The sequence below is a fragment of the Nyctibius grandis genome, chromosome 4 (genome assembly GCF_013368605.1).
Source record: "Nyctibius grandis isolate bNycGra1 chromosome 4, bNycGra1.pri, whole genome shotgun sequence".
Lineage (NCBI taxonomy): Eukaryota > Metazoa > Chordata > Aves > Nyctibiiformes > Nyctibiidae > Nyctibius > Nyctibius grandis.
In genome coordinates, this window is record NC_090661.1 from 33,922,601 (window position 1) to 33,940,823 (window position 18,223).

The 18,223-nt window shown below is 40.4% G+C and overlaps 1 protein-coding gene across 3 annotated transcripts in view; it reads left to right on the plus strand.

Moving 5' to 3' along the window:
* DCAF5 (DDB1 and CUL4 associated factor 5) overlaps positions 1–18,014 on the plus strand; it is a 76,704-nt gene extending 58,690 nt beyond the window's left edge. For all 3 annotated transcript variants that reach the window (XM_068398550.1, XM_068398551.1, XM_068398553.1), the window contains exons 8-9: positions 8,831–8,958; positions 15,947–18,014. In XM_068398550.1, coding sequence (XP_068254651.1) covers positions 8,831–8,958; positions 15,947–17,758 — 1,940 coding nt within the window. In that variant the 3' untranslated portion in view covers positions 17,759–18,014. The remainder of the gene's footprint in view (positions 1–8,830; positions 8,959–15,946) is intronic.
* The last annotated feature ends 209 nt before the right edge of the window (positions 18,015–18,223 follow it).

The following is an 18,223-nucleotide window of genomic DNA, read 5'->3' on the forward strand; positions in this document are numbered from 1 at the left end:
AATATTTATGATACAACTCCTTTAAATTATATCAGCTATTTGTAAATAGCAACTTTTTTGCAAACTGAATCTTTTTACAGAGATGCATCCTTAACGACAACTCTGAAATAGTTTATTTTGCTTAAGTACAGGTGCAGCAAGTACTAGCTATCTAATGGTTAGCAACATTACTACACAAACGATGAAGTGGAAAGGAACACACCAGTTGGACAATTGCAAACATATTTCAAGTTGGAGGAATGGGGTTACCTGTGTTGGTATTTTGCCAGGAAAATGGAACAAATTCTGCTGGTTTTTGCAGATAATCATAGTTTAAAGGTACTCTCCCAGTAGGTTGCATTGAGTCATCCCCCCTCAGATGGAAATTCTGCCAGCCGTTTTGTTCCAGGATTTACTTCAAGGTGGGGAGGTCTGAGAAAAAAAGGTATTTCCTAAATTGCTTAGGAAGCTATTCTGTTGAAGAGTTTTATTGGCTGTCTCCCTCCACAATCTTAGATTATTCTGAATAGGCCAGGATTTCCTATGCCAGAAAGTTGGTTGCTTTTTTACCACCTTTTTTGCTTTCTTGAAGGTGGAATAGTTTGCTCATTTTTCCACTTTCTTCTCCATCCAGGTACTACCCATCTTTCCACTGTGCTTGAAAAGTAATTGCTGATTGTTCGGTGAATTTGTTAGCCAATTTCCTCTTTAAAGTATATATCCCAGTTTTCTTCAGAGGCAGAGTTTCTAGCAAAATTAATACATTAGTCTGGCAGAAGAAAAGCAGTCCTGAGTTTCCACAGCTTTTACTTGACTCCAAGGGAAGCTAGAAGCGAGAAGAGACATCAGTCCTACATGACCTGCCCAGCAAGACTGTTAACATTTAAGCACTTCAGGCAGTATTTAAACCTAACTCCTATAAACATGGTCTCTTAGCTGGTAAAGAATCCCTGTTCAAGACAGAACCTGACATGTCTTGTGGGGTAATAGAGGGCTTGGTAGACCAAATGTTTTGCAAAATCAAATTTACATTCCTCACCCACTACTCTGAATCATCTTTGCAACTCAGAGCTTGTCTCTTGCTTTTGAAATATTGCTCAAAGATGCTGTGTGAGGGATATGATACTTATTTGCGATTGAGAAGACAGTTGGGGATCCTTCAGTTTACATGAGCAGGCTGTCACCAAACTTCTCAAAAACTTAACTAAATCAGAACAGCAAACTGCATTTCAAAACCTCTTTTTAATTCTGTCTTTGACTGTAACTGCTAGCAAGAAAAGGCCTGTCACTGCAGTCCAGTTACTAAACTAATTGCGCCAATTTTCAGCAGAACTGATGCAATTTATCTTCCCTTTTTTTCTCCTTGTTGGTCGTTGTAAATGCAGACACCTCTTTAGGCTTGAAGAATTTAGTAAGAGATCTTTTCACAACATTTGAACAGGGTTATATCTCATTGGAGACAGCTTGTGGTTTAAGTTCTCAAAGTTCCAGACTGATAAGTGAAGATGAATAATAGATGATTAAGTGTTTCTTAATGTCTTTAGCTATTTTTGAGATTTTTATATATGTGCACACATGCATATATACATACCAGTTGGGTTGGGGGGGGGCGAAGCCATCTGGCCCCATGGGGAGCATGTTCTGGAAGGTTTGTATTTAAAAAAAAAAAAAAAGATTTTTCTGAGGAGTGGTCTTGGAATCTAAACTGTTTTACTTTTAGGACTGTAGTCTGTCTCTTCCATCAGGTCAGTGTTGACCATAGTGTGCTATGGAACAGTTGTTTGATTATCATAGCAAGTAAGTTGGTGGGGCAGCGTAGAAGAAGTTCTTGTATTCAGTAGAATTTAAACTGGTTTCTGTGTCATGTGGATTGAAATACTAGAAACCTGTGGAAATGTCCTGGCTAGATAGCATCTATCAGAAAACAAGGCAGTGTTGGGTGCTTTGTAGTGCTGTAGCCAAGTGGAAGAAGATTCAGCATCCATGAGTGTTTCTCTTACCGGTCTTAGCATGTTTCATATCTCATTTAGCACTAGAAAGCTGAAGACAACACTGAGCACTGGGAGAGGCTGGAGAAGCCTTAGGCCCCAGCAACTAGCCATCTGATTGTACCAAACCTCCTTTCTCTTTATTGTATTTAATGTGTTTGCAGCTACCAGTACAAAATAAATGCACAGGCAAGCAGTTTTCACACCTCCATTTTCAAAAACAACAGCCATCGGTTGTGTGATAATTTCACTAATTTTATTCCCTTTATGTTCAGAAAGCATAGTTGTTGGTGGTAATTTGCATGGTTCCAATAACATTGTAAAAACCATTGCGACCTATGCAGTTAAACACGGCGAAAGAGCAATCTCTCTCAGACCAGAAGAGGGGACAGAGTGGAAAGGGTGTGCCAAAGTTTATTTCTATAGTAATTTTATCTTAGCTTTCATATTGTTCAGCTGTACTGGTGATAACAACGGTGGGATAAGGCGTAGATAGATATGGCAGATATTTAGCAGCAACAAAAGGGAGAAAACATACATCCAAAAATAGCCACTACCACTACAGCTTTCTGCATATTCTTTAGATGTTTAAATATTAATTTTTTCTTTGGCTTTTGGAACCTCTGCAGAGGCATAAGACCATCACGGGTCTGGTTCTAGGCCCAGGCTAGGCACAGTGAGTGATTGCCTGGAAGAGCAGGTTGCCTGAGGCAGGTACTGATGCTGGCTCACTGCTCCCTGTGCTTACACTAAAGCTCTGCAGGGCCACACTGATCCTTTCACCTGGCCTGGGAGGTGGAGGGTGGGTGGAAGTAGTGTGCAGATGGAGTTGGAACTGCATTCTTATGGGGAGACGCTCCCTTTTGCTTTCTCTTGTAGTAGCAGAAGTATTAAGCCGCAGTCCTCTGATGCTTCTTCCAAACTGTCTCCTCTTAACCATGCCAGGAGGAGAAAGGATCTTGGCTAGCCCTTGCTGTTCTCACCCCATATTTGATGTGACTAAAGTCAGTTTTGCCCGTGCTGCTGAGAAACCTTGAAGTTGCTCTGGCTGCTGCCAGAGCTGGAATCAGATTCCTGATCCCACTAGAAGGGATGCTGCTCTCAGGGCAAGAGTGCTTGTATTTAAATGTGGCTTCTCTGCAGACAGGTCTCTGAGGAGCAAAGCCATCTGCTGCCATGCATTGTACGAAACAAATACAGGTGTGTGAGTGACCAAAGAGAGACTCTTTAAGGAGTCTAAACATAATCTGCCGTACTGAAGGCAGAGGCCCTATACACTATGCATATTTGCTTGCATTGTGCTGTGCATTTGCTTTCCAAACTGTGGTATCTCTCTTCCATTAGCACACCATGACCTCATAGGAATCAAATGCAGGGCTGCGGCCTATGGTCTAAATGTGTCCCAGATTATTATTAATGAAAACTAAATAAATTTTAAACGCGCTTTCTACTGTAGTGCCAAGTACTGCAGTGGAATGGTATGCTATGGCACACTGGCAGCAGTTGCAAATATCTGGTTCTTCTCAGGAGTTTTCAGCACTTTGAGTAATTCACAAGGCTTGTATGAAGTTATGCGTTAGTCTGTGGAACATCTTTCTACCTTATATGAACAACCAGTGGGACTTCTTTTTCAGTGTCCTAGATAGAAAGGACTTCTTAATGACTTCTTTAATTCCTCTGTTACAGAGCCAGTGGAGGATTGTTCCTTATCCCAGCAAGTTGTCTGGTGCTTTGGCAGGTTTTTTTAAATGTTTGGAACAACGCAGCTTCCATAGTTTAGACACTGTTCTACACTCTTACAGGATTTCTACACTAGGGCACTTTTCCTAATAATCTATCACCTCCCTTTTTTCCTTATCCTTCAAATAATTCATTCTTCAGTTTTTTTTAAATGCTGCTACGTGCTGTGAAACTTGTGCATGGGAAGTCAGATTGCTGTCCAAATATCTCACTCTCCTTCATTATAATTTACTAGTGTTTTTTTTAGAATGTGTTGGTATGTACCACCCAGCATGTTCTCAATATGTGAAATGTCAACTCATTTGCATAAATATTTACAAAACTGCATATTTAACAAGGATTTCATTAGCATAATATTTAAAACATAAAATAATAAAGCAAACCAAGAAGTAATCACTTTGGCAACTTAGTAGACATCTACTACTTCAATGCATTGTATTATTCCTTCCTTCTGTCTGTATCGGAGCCTGTAGATATGCCTTGTGTTGCCATGGTATTCTTGTCAAACGTGTGTAGGGGAAATCTGTTTTAAAATGTACTCTTCAGGTTTAGCCTTTTATAAGTTATTTCTTCCAGTTGGTCAGATAAGATAGTAGGATATTATTTAAAGAATTTTTTGAGACTTTGTATTGCTCCTCTTTGGAGCACTTACTTGCAGGGTGTAGAGGAAGAGGGATTTTCTTGACATTTCACTTTGTGTATCAAATAAAAGCAGACCAAAAAACCATCGACCCGCACAGCTAGAACACTAAACCACTACTCAGAACTGTCTTTAAGCATAGCAATTTATGGACAGTATTGCAAAACCAGCTAGTGTATCTCCATCCCTCCCCTCCAGTAGTTAGAGGTTAGAAAGTTAGAAACCTTCTAAAATCAGCATAATCAGCCTCTGAAGACTTTAAGACTTTTTTTTAATATATATTATTAATAACATATATGTAAGCTAATGGCTTCTGTATAAACACTGCTTATGTACATGGTAACTATCTAAGAATATAAAAGTTGCTATGCTAAACCAGTTGCAGGACCTGCACATGCCGCTAAATTCAAAAGCAAACAAACAACACCTCCATCCCCTAAAAAAAAAACCCCAAACCTCAAAAGCAAAATTTGAGTGTTGTGGGGATAGCAGAGGTCAATTCTGCTGAAACAATACAAATAAAAATACCAGTTCAAGTGAAGACAGCAAAAAGAAATAGAAATTATTACATGAAAAAAAAGGAAGATGGCCTCAGGAATTTGAGCAGTTTATGGCCAGCCTCCACTTAATGTACAGATACACTTTTTTTTTTTTTTGCCAGCAGACATGAGCAAACAACTCACACTGTGAGATGGCTAGAAGCTGTATGGCTGCAGCTAAGCCTCTGCTGAGAGACCAGGGGGATTCCAGACAAGTCTGGACACAGGCATGTCTGCCACGCAGATACTCCTGTAATGTGATACCAGCTTTGCTGGGCCACTACAAAATGAAGGGACTGCTGTCAGTATAAGGATGTAGAAGGCTCTGCATTAAGCACTTACTTAGAGATGTCGCTTAAGCACATAGGAGTTGGTAGACTAAAATTGCGTCACTCAAGGGGTTGTCCAAAAATTAGGTTCTGGGGCAGTCTATTATATTTGACTCAAAGATTATCAAAGTATTGCTGGAGTCAATACTTTTTGGTTTAAGTGATTAAAACCTCTCTTACTACTGTAAGAAGCTGACTGCTAAGATTTGCAATTGCAGTAATCTGCTCCTAGGGGACTTTTCCTGTAATTGGGCAGCTAGTTGTTTTAAGGGGCTTTGTAGGGAAGTTCACCTTCAGTCTGAGAGGAGTGAGGTATGTTCTAGTACTATGCTTCCTCTGATTTTACTGTTAACAGCTTAAAAGGAATTTAGGGAACTTCAGTATAAAAGCAGAAAGCTTTGGAGTTCTTTCCCAGAATCACAGAATGGTTTGGGTTGGAAGGTACCTTCAAAGATCATCTAGTTCCAACCCCCCTGCCATGGGCAAGGACACGTTTCCACTAGACCAGGTTGCTCAAAGCCCCATCCAACCTGGCCTTGAACACTGCCAGGGAGGGGGCATCCACAACTTCTTTGGGCAACATGTTCCAGTGTCTCACCACCCTCACAGTAAAGAATTTCTTCCTTATATCCAATATAAATCTATGCTCTTTCAGCGTAAAACTGTTGCCCCTTATCCTGTTACTACAGGCCTTGGTAAAAAGTCTCTTTGTGTCTTTCTTATAAGTCCCCTTTATTGAAAGGCCGCAATAAGGTCTCCCCGTAACCTTCTTTTCTCCAGGCTGAACAACCCCAACTCTCTCAGCCTGTCCTCACAGGAGAGGTGTTCCATCCCTCTGATCATTTTTGTGGCCCTCCTCTGGACCCACTCTAGCATGTCCGTGTCTTTCTTGTGCTGGGGACCTCAGAGCTGGATGCAGTACTCCAGGTGGGCTCTCACGAGAGCGGAGTAGAGGGGAAGAATCACCTCCCTTGACCTGCTGGCCACGCTGCTTTTGATGCAGCCCAGGACACAGTTGGATTTCTGGGCTTCAGACACTGTCTGAATTTGGCTGCAGCCTAGGGAGAGCTGTGTTCTAGACATGGCACGCTGTGCGCTTTTCATCCAGTGCTCTTAGTGTATTGATAAACATTTGAAGTTTAATGCCAGAAGACAGTTCTGGCATTTAATGACTGTTTTCACTGTGTTACTAGGAAGGTAACCACAGGTTAATTCACACTGCTGCCAGTAGTACAAAAGGCCAATGACTGACTTGGAAATGCAGCCCAAGATATTGATGCCCTAAATTTGTATTTCATCTGCATTATAATTCTTTCTTTGCTCATTGTCTCTCTAAATCTGACTGTTTTGTAAGTGGTTTTGTAGGGCATTTTTCTTGTTTTGTACTCAATTCAGGCAGACAGAGTCCATGGATAGTTAAAACTTGTTTTAGGCATTACTTGCAGACTTGGAAACATTTCCTAAGCAAATTGTCTCTTCATTCCCAAGGCCCTCTTTCCTGGAACATTTGTCTGCTAGGTCAAGACAAATGCGTTGAGAACTGGACTTGATGTAAGCATCTCCTGTTGGCTTGATAGATACAACTGGATTGACAGCTGTGATTTGACTGGAAGGAACGCTGTGGGAGTAAGGCAACTTGCCATCAGCCATAAGTGCGGTCACAAATGTCTTGCAGGGTGAGCAGAATGAAAGGACATGAGGAATTTCATGAAATGGAAAAGAAAATCAAAAGAGCCCAATTTGGCATTTAATGAACTTGTTCTCCAATCAGTTACTTCTCAGTCAGCTTTGCTTACGCTGGTGAAATCTTGCTCCAGTGGCAGAAGGCAGAACTTATCTCTGAACCGTTACAGAAAATACAAATGTACCCAAATGAGAGAACCCTTCAGGTAGCTCAGTCTCAGTGCAGTTTTGATGAACATATTTAGAAGTTAACTGGAGTGATAGTCTTCCTTTCAAGTTTTCTTTATTTTAAATGAGCCTTCATTCTATATACAAAGTCTTTAAAAAGGCCATGTGCTATCCCAAAGTGCCATGAGACTGCAGTTTGATCTGCAAAAATTGATTTGTGCAAACAGAACACTTTCCGGAAGCAGTAAAAAGATCTGTCTGTGGATTTTTGGAGTTAGATGACTCCTCATTTCTGAATCTTTATCATGGTTTGTATACCACATACACATCAGTCTGGTCTTCAGAGTATAGTTATAATGAATGGAAGGCATAGAGTACTTTTTCTAAGAGGAGAGGGGCTGAATACAAGCTCACTAGCTAGTTCTTTATAATTTACGTAACCTAACAAATGGAAGGGGATACAGGAATGCTTTTTTTTCCTTCTTCTTTTCTTGTCCCTTCTGTCTTGCTGCTCTTCAGCGTTAATGCAAGTTTTTCTTTAGGACGTGTATTGCAGGAGAACTCTTGACTCTGTTCTAGAAGAAAAGTTGTTCAACATTGGAGTTAGGGCATAAACCAGCAGCTATTTCATCTGAAAGAGCTCCTGTGGAGGACAAAGGAGGATAGCAAACATCTTCAGCAAGAACATAAAGTTTACGTGTTTAGTGTTAAGACGACTATAAGTAGCACAGAAGCTAATGGAATTATTTTAACTTTCTGTAAGGTGTGCTTACGAACTTTTTGAAGTTGTAAATAGCAAGATTGTTTTCCTCTGAAGTGGTTTTCAGTTTTTACTTCCCCTGTTTTAAAAGTTTTGGTTTCTTTCACTGAAGATGTAATCATAGCATGTTGATTGACACATGTTTATTCAGATACACAGGTGTGATTTCTAACAAATTTATGGTTTTAATTGTGTGAATCTATGAATATAAAAAATTACTGTATGACAGTTTCTTGCTTTGGTGTATAGACCTAGTAAGAGTCAACGACCAAACAGAAAAGTTGTCTGGCTTCTGTTTTGAGTTTTACCATTAGCACAAAAGCATTCCACTTCAGCTAATTCCCTGCCTTGTGACAAAGAATGATGTAACCTACTGGTCAGATGTGTTATTTCAGGTCCTTCTTTAAGCTTGATTCACAGAAATACGAGCTGTTATAGATGCCAGTCTAGGGAAGGCTATACTGAGTTCAGCTGTAATATAGTAACTCAGGTTAGTAGCCTTGGAGATTGCCTCCTTTAGGTTCCTACCCATCAGACTAGAGTCAACTGTGACAGCGATGAATTGCTGTTTTAAAAAATAAATGACAAAAAAAAAGAGTATAGCCATTAAAAAAAGTCAATCTCTTTATTTGTCTCTGCTCAAGTTTACAAACTGTGAGTAGTGTCATGCCTTAGGTTTCACTGGTGATTTCATTTAAGTATGTATGTTGTTCTTATTCACATACTTGTCATATTAGGTCGAAAACTTTCATTGTTTGTTTAGATAGTTGAACTAAAGCTAGCCTCCAAGTCCTAATTTGCAGGAAGGATGCTTTTCATCAAACTTGCAGCTTTTCATAGGGGCACTACTCATAAAATTGGAATTCTGCAGCCAACACAGGCCTTAAAATATTGCAAAATAAAGCTGAAGTGCATTGTCAATATATACGACTTTAAATGATTATGAATGAAAGCGATATGAAGATTTAATTATTCATTTCAGTGTGTGCTTATTTTTTCCCTAGGTGGCATTGGCAGGGTTGTCAATGGTGCTTTTATGGTATTGAAAGGTCATCGGTCAATTGTAAACCAAGTCCGGTTTAATCCTCACACTTACATGATCTGTTCTTCTGGCGTTGAAAAGATTATAAAGGTAAGATTAATTACCAGAAAACATGTTCTTTCAATATTTCAAGAAGAAATGCTTTGTTCTGCTCAGCATCGTTCTTTTCTACACCTATCCTGTCTTCTAATCGTATTCTTTTGTAAAGTGGTATGTCTCATTTTCTGGCTAAACTGATGCAAATTTTTAATCGGGCATTTCATCTTTAAACTCTGTTTCAGTTTTGAAGGTTTTAGAGATAAGGGATAAGATCAGAATTTCCTGGATTTGTACCTTGAAAGAAGAATTTTTTTCCAGTTTCATTCTGTCCATAACTGAAGTATCATGCAAACAGTCCTTCTCAGGAGAGTTTGGTCACAGCTGTAGCTGTGATCTCCTAAGACTTCTGATACTTTGGGCTAAAATTTAACAAAAATCTCTCCAAAGAGTATTGTTGAGCCGTAGCCTAGCCTGTCCTAGCTGAATTTGGCCCAAATACTGTCTCAGGAGCCCTTCTATAATTTTTGTACACACTTCTGCATAGAATCAACATACCTTTCTGTGGCTTCCAGAGGGAACAGGACTCTTAATACCTTCCACAGTACATTTTTTCTGAGTCCTCTAAGAATGTACAGTATCTTTAGGAAGTTTGTGCCTTTTAATGTGGAATGGAAAGAGATAACAAACATTGTTAGGTTCTGAAACTTTCTTTCCTTAAGGAAAGACAGCCAATATTGCAGGAGCAAGGCAGAAACTTTTTTTGTCATTTTTAATAGCAGAGTTTGAGGGTGGGGAGGCAGAGGATAATGCTACACTAATGCACTTTGCATTCTGCTGCCGTAGAAATTTTGCTGTAATTTAGATCTATCAACAAGATGAAAGAAACCAGAACGATTGAATTTTTAAGCAGGATAATGAGAACCGGTGCTGCTTCTAATTATTTGTTAAATGACTTCATAAAAGTCTTACCTGCATGTGGCTGTAAATGAGGTCATTTGAGTATTAGTAAATGCTTCAGTCAGCTACAAGTTGACTGAATGAACTTGTCCTGCAAAGGAGTGTTTTAGTGGTCTGCAACTTAGGGACCAGAACTGGCCCAAAACCCAGGGACTGTGGCCCAATGCCCAGCTGCATCACTTGCATTACAGCTACTATCGGCATTTAGGTTCTGATTATAGTTCAGCTTTCCTTCTCTTCCATCTTCCACTGGTACTTTAGTTTGCTTTGCTACTTTTTGCTTCATCTGTCTCTCCCTCTAACAGGTTTGATCACGAATCTTTCAAATACAGGCTTTGAACAAAAGTGCATTGAGCAGTCTTAGCAGCTCACCAATTTTTCAATTTCCAAGCAGTCAAACTGCCACTGTTTAACAACAGTTTTGCCAGAGGCGTTTTTTCTTTTGCTTTGGGAACTTGATTCACGCAGCCTGAATTCTCACTTTTGGATTTTAGATCTGCTGACCCTTCACCCTATGAATCCTTCCTGCATGAGTATGCTTAGAATGTTGGATTAGCACTGGTATAAACATCCCCTGTGTTGCTTTTGTGTAGTTCTGCCAGGGTTTTGGCAGGGATTTTTTTTTGCTTAGTGATTAAAAGGTTAGTTCGATTAAGGCCCCAGTCACAGGTTGTGTAACTCTTTCAGAGACACCTCTGCTTGAATGCTTCCTTAGAAGAGAATGCCTGTTGTGTCACAGTATGTGCAATGGAACTCGTGTAGCTGCTTTGAAGGAACTGAATTCCCCAGACACTGCAAGCTAGAAACAAATTAAGGGAAAGGTGTTTAATGTATTAAGTTTATTAAGGGGCCAGAACTTCTTACCCTTTTGTTGTATGTTATTTTCTCTCAGCTTGTAATGTGCCTTGTTTGGGGATCAGGTTGTTTTAACGTTCATATCTTGTTTGATCTGCATGACTTCACTCTTCAAAGGTACTATCTTAGTGAACAGCTGTTTGTGGGTGACCATACAATGGTGGTTTCTTCTTCGTTCCAGCTACTTCTGCAGATAGGCTGTTGGCTAGTAACTGCCACTAGCAGAAGGCAAAACAGGAAAAACAACACCAGCAATTCTGAGGGACTATTTACTGCATTAAAAACAGCTGGGAACACAAGTACTTCCCTTGCACAGCTACCTTTCTTTCCCCCATATAAATGCTTGATGTGCTTCCTTGGAGAAGTTGAGGTGACAAGAGGAAGAGCCATAAATAAAAATTGTAGCTAGGGGTTTCTTGTTTTCTTGGTGTGTGTTTGTTTTAATCAGTTCCTTAAGAAGTGTCCTTCCTTTTAGTGCCCTCCAAGTGTCTTCTAAAAATCTTTCTGGAATTAAATCACAGAAGACAACTTCACTGTGGTTGGCTGGTATTCTGCTCCCTCAATTGTAGAAACTCTGTGATGAATTAAAAATGTGGATGCAAGTAGTTGTTTGTCTGAGCCCTTAATTTTTAGACTAGCTGGCCTAAATTTAGTATTTATAAAAGTGAGGAACTGATAGCACCAGCATCAAGGCGTGATACAGAGAAGCCATTGAATAATTCCACGTTCTTCTGCCAACACACTTGCTATTTTAATGCTGATTGCAAATGAGATACAAATTCATCTCAGACCTAGCCCTGCTGAAATGAATAGTATTCACAAGAATTATTTTGACCTTTGTGGTTATGGTTTTTTGCTTTAGTTTTGTTTTGTTGTAAAGCACCTGCAAGAATATAATTCAGTAACTCAGTGGTTTCGGGTTTGAGTTCTGCTAGGACTGAGAATACAATGGATAAGATGAGGGGAGGGGGTGTGAATATTCAAGTGAGGAGGTTTCAGAAACCTAAAATAAGATTCAGCAAGCTCATTAGTAAAGGATACTAGAAGCGTTGATTCCAGACTGTGTGCTGGACACATCAACCCAGATGAATTGTTCATTGCTCTATTTCAGAAACCTGAACCTCAGTAAAATTGTATAGAAAAGCACAGCTGTGAACTGAAATTATCATTTGCAGCAAGCATTCACCATGAAGGCTAAAGCAATATAAGATAGAAAAATACCACTTTTCTCCTCAGTTAAGTATCTGAGGCATTGGGATGTGCTGGCAGTAAAATGAATTGCATTGCAGGATAAGTAAATGAGACATTCCCACTGATGTGTGGGGCTTAGAGGAGGGCCATGGAGAATTATGCAGTTAGAAGACACTTCCAGAAAAGAGAAAATAGATAAAGTGCATAAGGATTTTCAGCAAGAAATACTGCTTTGTATCAGAGTGCTCTGTGACTGTGGTTCTGAGCACAACTGTTGTAGGCCCATTTCTTTAAAAATCATCAGTATATCAAAGATAGCAAAGTCTATTTGCCGTGTTGCTATGGTGACAGATTAATGTCATTGTGTCTAGCTGCCTCTGCCTGATCAGATAATCTAATATAGCTGGTTTTAATTATTCTCACGCTACAGGCATAACTACTTTTTTTGTTTCAAAATTTGGGGGTTTGCGACCATGGAATACAAGCAATTCAAAGATGCTTTCTGAAGCATCTCTGCTGAAGTAGAGACCCAGTTTTGTACTCCCCTTTTCTGTTATTGTTCCTATTTTTATATCTGTACTCAGGTCATCAGTGAGTAATATTCAGCTCCTTAATCCTCTGACAGAGAAAGAATGATTTGCCAACTTATTTTCTGCAATTTGCTCACATTCTTCCTTGACATGGCATCAGTCAGAGGATGAGAAAAAGGCAAAGGCATTCCATTTACAAAGAAGTCCATTTCAGATGCCACAGACAGCACTGGACCAGTTGCTGCCAATTTAAAGACTTCTTGGTTCTGCCAAGGATAGATTCTTAGTCTGATTTCTTTCTGGGACTCTGTCAGGCCATCGCACTCGCTCATGGCAAAATGTCTAAAAAGTAGGGATATCAATCTCCAGAGACATCTGATCCTGTACAAACGGGTATTCATCCTGAATTCCCTTGACTTCTCTTTATTATTTACTCCTCCTCTGTGAACAAATCTGTCTCTGAAGAGAAAAGCCTCACTATGGACTCTTTGTAGCTATCTTTTCAATATTTAACACTGCTGTATTTTCTCTGATGCTTGCAGAGTGATCAGAAGGACCTGGTAGCACTAACAACAATGTGGAATCTCTCTGTGCACACTTTATGTACCTTTTTAGATGACTTTTCATTATAAAACATACCTTTCCCAGAGGGACTTCAGAGCAGACTACCTCTCCTCCATTTATATTGGTTCATACAGAATCTAAGAGTTTTCTAATTCTCTTGCTTTAAAAAAAGTTTTATAAAACCTAGTGATCAATCTTAACACTGGTAAGACTATTTGAGGAAGGGGCATGCCAGCCTGCTTGTCCAGGCATACAGTATGAAGCATTTACAAGAAGGTATGTGCTTCTTAAATACAAAAAGATCTGATCTACTTGCTGAAATGGGACAGAGAGAGGAAAAGATCTGATAAATTGTGAGAGAAGGTACTGAACAGGTGCTAGTTAAATCATCAAGAAAGCAGCAACTCAGAGTAGTCCTTTGAGAAAGAAGAGTTCTATTTTTCTATTCAAAAACTTGGTGTGTCCTCAATCAATGATCTCTCTCATGTATCCACTGAGAGAAGACTCTTTCGTAGAATCATAGAATCATTTGTGTTGGAAAGGACCTTTAAGATCGAGTCCAACTGTGAACTGACCACTGCCAAGTCCACCACTAAACCATATCCCTAACCACCATGTCTACATGTCTTTTAAATACATCCAGGGATGGTGACTCCACCACTTCCCTGGGCAGCCTGTTCCAATGCTTGATAACCCTTTCAGTGAAGAAATTTTTCCTGATATCCATCTAAACCTTCCCTGGCGCAACTTGAGGCCATTTCCTATTGTCCTGTCACTTGTTACTTGGGAGAAGAGACCAACACCCCCCTCGCTACAGCCTCCTATTCAGGTAGTTGTAGAGAGCGATAAGGTCTCCCCTCAGCCTCCTTTTCTCCAGACTGAACAACTCCAGTTCCCTCAGCCGCTTCGCCTTCCTACCTTGTCTTTAGGAAGTGGAGCATGGGAAATAATTAGAAGATGAGGAGAGATTCTTTCTGTTCTCTTGGATAATTCAAAAAGGTTAAGAATGGTTGATGGAAGTCTACACATAGTGGGCTTCGTTGGGTTTTGTTATCTTTATCCAAACCCAATCCTTGTCCCTTGAGCTGTACGTCTAGTAAGTGCAGTGCTTGAACCAAGCAATGGAGAGTGTCTTCATTCTGGTTTCAAATATTACATTAATGAACTGTACTGGAAGAGAATTTGCTTAAGTACTGCAAATAATAAAAATAGCAATTAAGTACCAATAGTGAATATGCCTTGATATTGAGACATGTTCCTAGGAGCAGGCTAATGTAATGCAATGTAAAATTCCTTTGCCTTTGCTCTGAAAGGCAGCTTGATGATTGCCATACAGAAAAAGGTATATCTGCAGCCCACTTTAATTTTGGAATAGTGTCTCTTTTTATCTACATAGCCAGATCGTATGTGGAAGCTCTGTTAACCATAAATTATGGAGGATGCGAAGTAAAGGCATTCAAGTTTGGGAGAATTCCAGAATAAAGGTTACCTGTACATCTTAAATTTGGCTGTGCTGAATAAGTAATCGTAATTAATTTATTTTGTTTTACTTCCAATAATAATTTATTTTGTTTTACTTCCAGTATTAAAGGTGTAAGGTCTTACTGTACACTGTTGAAAATTTCTGTGAATACAGAATTACTGGCATTCTCGTGAGCTTTTTTTATAGTGCTTGTCATGGTAGTATCAGATTATGTTGCATGTGTTAACTACGCATATGTGAGATGAGTGCTGATTATCCCATTTGCACAGGCAGAACACTCTTTTTGTTAGCTATTTTGTCTACCAGGAACAAAACTTGACTAATTTGTATTGGGAAAAGAGTTGGATGTTTTTGCCACAGTGTATCCCAAAAGGATGACCTGACATAGACAGCTGGCATAGAATTTTTTCCCCGAGCTTGTTAGTGTGGCAAAACCAAAGCATGACTGAAATCAGATATTTTATAAGCAGAACGTTAAGACAGTATTGTGGATAGGCGACATCCTAGCTCTGTTTACAGTAAGTGTTGTGCATCACATTAACCACCGATCTAGAATAAAGTGATAGTGTTTGGCCAATGTGTGCCTTAATCATATTGCCCCCGAATCTGTGAGTAAAACTGAAAAAGGTGGGGAGATCCAACTATTATGTTTGCTATGGATTGCCAGTTTCTTAGGGATATTGGTGGATCTTCTTTGGGGCTTTTTTTTTTCTGTTTTCCCTCCACACCAGGAAAACGGAGGGAAGGCTAGAAGGACAGCACAGTCAAGGCTGTTGCTATTGGTTCAGTCAATACACTTTGCAATGTTACTACCTCTCTCCACTTCAAAAGTAGCTTTCAGTAAAACTCTTCTCCTTCACCTTTTCCCAGTAACTAAAACTGCTGCTGTGTCTTGAGTTGGATGCTTTCTTTCCTTCATGACTGTTCCCTAAACGGAGTAGTGCAGGCCTGCTTTTCACCTCCATACATTCAGCTCCCTGCCTGCTGATCAGGTGTGACTGACTGTGCAGCTGGATGAAATGTTAACTCTACATCACTGGCACAAGCAACTGCAGTTTCCTGGGAGACAAGTGCCTTCATTAGTTCTAAGACTGTATTGCAGGCAACAAACTATTCTTACCGTTAGTGAGTAAGCATCCCCTATTACATAAAAATAGAGCCCTGCAATTTGGGAGAAATTATTACACACAGGAATATTGAAATGATGGATAATCTGCAGTGTGAGAGCTTTGAAATTCTATGTGGGTGAAGCAGATGCAAGAAAAACACATTTGTAAAGGGGGAGAAGAAAACCCCACATTTCTGGAATACTTGTAATTATGGGTCTGAGGGGTGAAAACTAATAAAAACGATCTGCAGCTTGCAATTGTTCTGGGTATTTGCGCTACTGTTCTGTTTCAAATGCTTGTGATAGTTTATGAATTCAAAAACATATGTATTTTTTTATTTTCTGTTATAGATCTGGAGTCCTTACAAACAGCCTGACTGCACAGGGGATCTGGATGGTAGAATTGAGGATGATTCACGTTGTCTCTACACTCACGAAGAGTACATCAGTCTTGTGCTGAACAGTGGTAGTGGTTTGTCCCATGATTATGCCAACCAGTCAGTCCAGGAAGATCCACGAATGATGGCCTTTTTTGACTCCCTGGTGCGCCGAGAGATCGAGGGCTGGAGTTCTGACTCAGACAGTGACCTCAGTGAGAGCACAATCCTGCAGCTCCATGCAGGAGTAAGTGAACGCTCCGCTTACAGTGAGTCAGAGTCCTCTGCCTCTATGCATCACTCCCCACCACATGTGGCTGAAGAGTCTGATGAAACTGCCTATAACTTCAGGGCCTTAAGATCAACTGAATCCCCCTCAGCCAGAGAAGACGTGGCTTCCCGTCAGCAGAGGCTCTCTGCTCTGAGAAAGTATCAGGATAAACGTCTCCTGGCCCTTTCCAATGAGTCTGATTCTGATGACAATACCTGTGAGGCAGAACTAGATACAGACCTTTTCCCACGGCCACAGTCCCCGAGTCCTGAGGAGAACGAATCCAGCAGTTCCAGCAGCAGCAGCAGCAGTACAGAAGATGAAGAGGAACTGAATGAACGACGCACATCTATGAGGCAACGCAATGCACTGAGGCGCCGACAGAAGGTGCAAAAGGAGGAAAGGACTAGTACTAACACAGAGAACGTGACCCCCTACATAGGGGAGGATATCTATGATTACCCTCAGATAAAAGTGGATGATCTGTCGTCTTCTTCAGCTTCTTCACCAGAAAGGAGTTCAGCCAACAAGGAAGTTCTCAAAGAAAGAACCTCTCCTTGTTCAGACAGTGAATCAGTGGAGAGAAAGATTTACAAAGCTTATAAATGGCTTCATTATTCTTACATATCATATTCAGCTAGTAAAGATGGTGATTCCTCCAGAGGAGATGGGGAGAATGACGAAGGGAAACCAGGAACTAGTGGAAGGCACAGTACAGCACCCTCACTAAAAAAGGAAGATGCTAGGAACTTGAGTTCAGTAGTTCCTCAAGGTTCCCCAGCTCTTTCTACCGAAAGCCACAACAAAGAAACTTTAAAAGAATGTGGCTTGATAGAAAATTCTAGTAATGGTCAAGCTCATGAATGTGACAATCAGCAGTGGATGGAGGGTCAAGAAAACACATCTGAAGACACTAGCAGTGGAGGTGTAGAGCATTCTTTTGAGACTAAAAAGCTCAATGGAAAAGCTAACTGCAAAGGGCTAAATAGTTGTACTGAAGAGCCATGCATTCAGACTGCAGGACTTGTGGAACAGAAAAAGAGTCAGAACTGTCAACCAGCATCAAGCCATCACTCACTGGTCCCTCCGTTCTCCACTGTTGCCATCCGTAGCATGTCGGGTCACTGCTCCAGAAACCAGACTGATGACAGTGAGGAGAGGAGCCTCGACACCTCCTGTGTTAACCATAATAACGGCCACTTTCATCTTCGCCCTTCATGCTTCAACAACGGACAGAGTTTTGGAGAGCAGGAGACTGTGACACAAGGACTACAGGTGCACTCAAATGCTGATAATGGCAGCCTTGTACAGATGGGTGTGACCTTGCACAAAGACTGCTGCCTGTCTGAAATGGACTCCAACAGCTACAGTGTGAGCACAAGAGAGGATACTGCTGACTTTCATCCGACGGGCAGTGAGAGCACTCAATCTCTTGGAGGACTGAAAAGACGCAGAGCGGAGTTGGAAGATGCAGATTCAGAGAGTTCTTCCTTAGAAAAGAAGTTAAAAACATGATAAATGCAAACGTTTGTCGTAGTGTGCACTCTCTCAAAAAAAAAAAAAAAAAAGGAAAAGAAAGTATTAAAGGCACGTAGAGCTTGGGTCTGAAACATTGCGTTTGATTCTCCATTCCATTCTTCAGTGGGTCTGTTTTAGATTGCCAATGGTTCGTGCTGTATAAAAATCCAACTTACTCCTTAATGAGACTGAGTCCAGTGTACCCATACAAGGTTCTGTTTGAAGTAAATCCTTATTAAGACGGTTGACTGAATTATTCTTGTGTGAACATGTGTCGTTTGTTCAGCCAGCCAACCAGGGTGACTGCTTTAAGTTTTAATTGTTCTTCTAAGAAGGTATTTTTCCATACTGACACTTATTACACGTTACGGGCTGAAGAATGATTGAATTAGATCACATTGGTGGTAGCTTGGGATGTGTTTCTTGTTGAGAAAAACGGGGAACAAACCTTTCTGGGCCCTT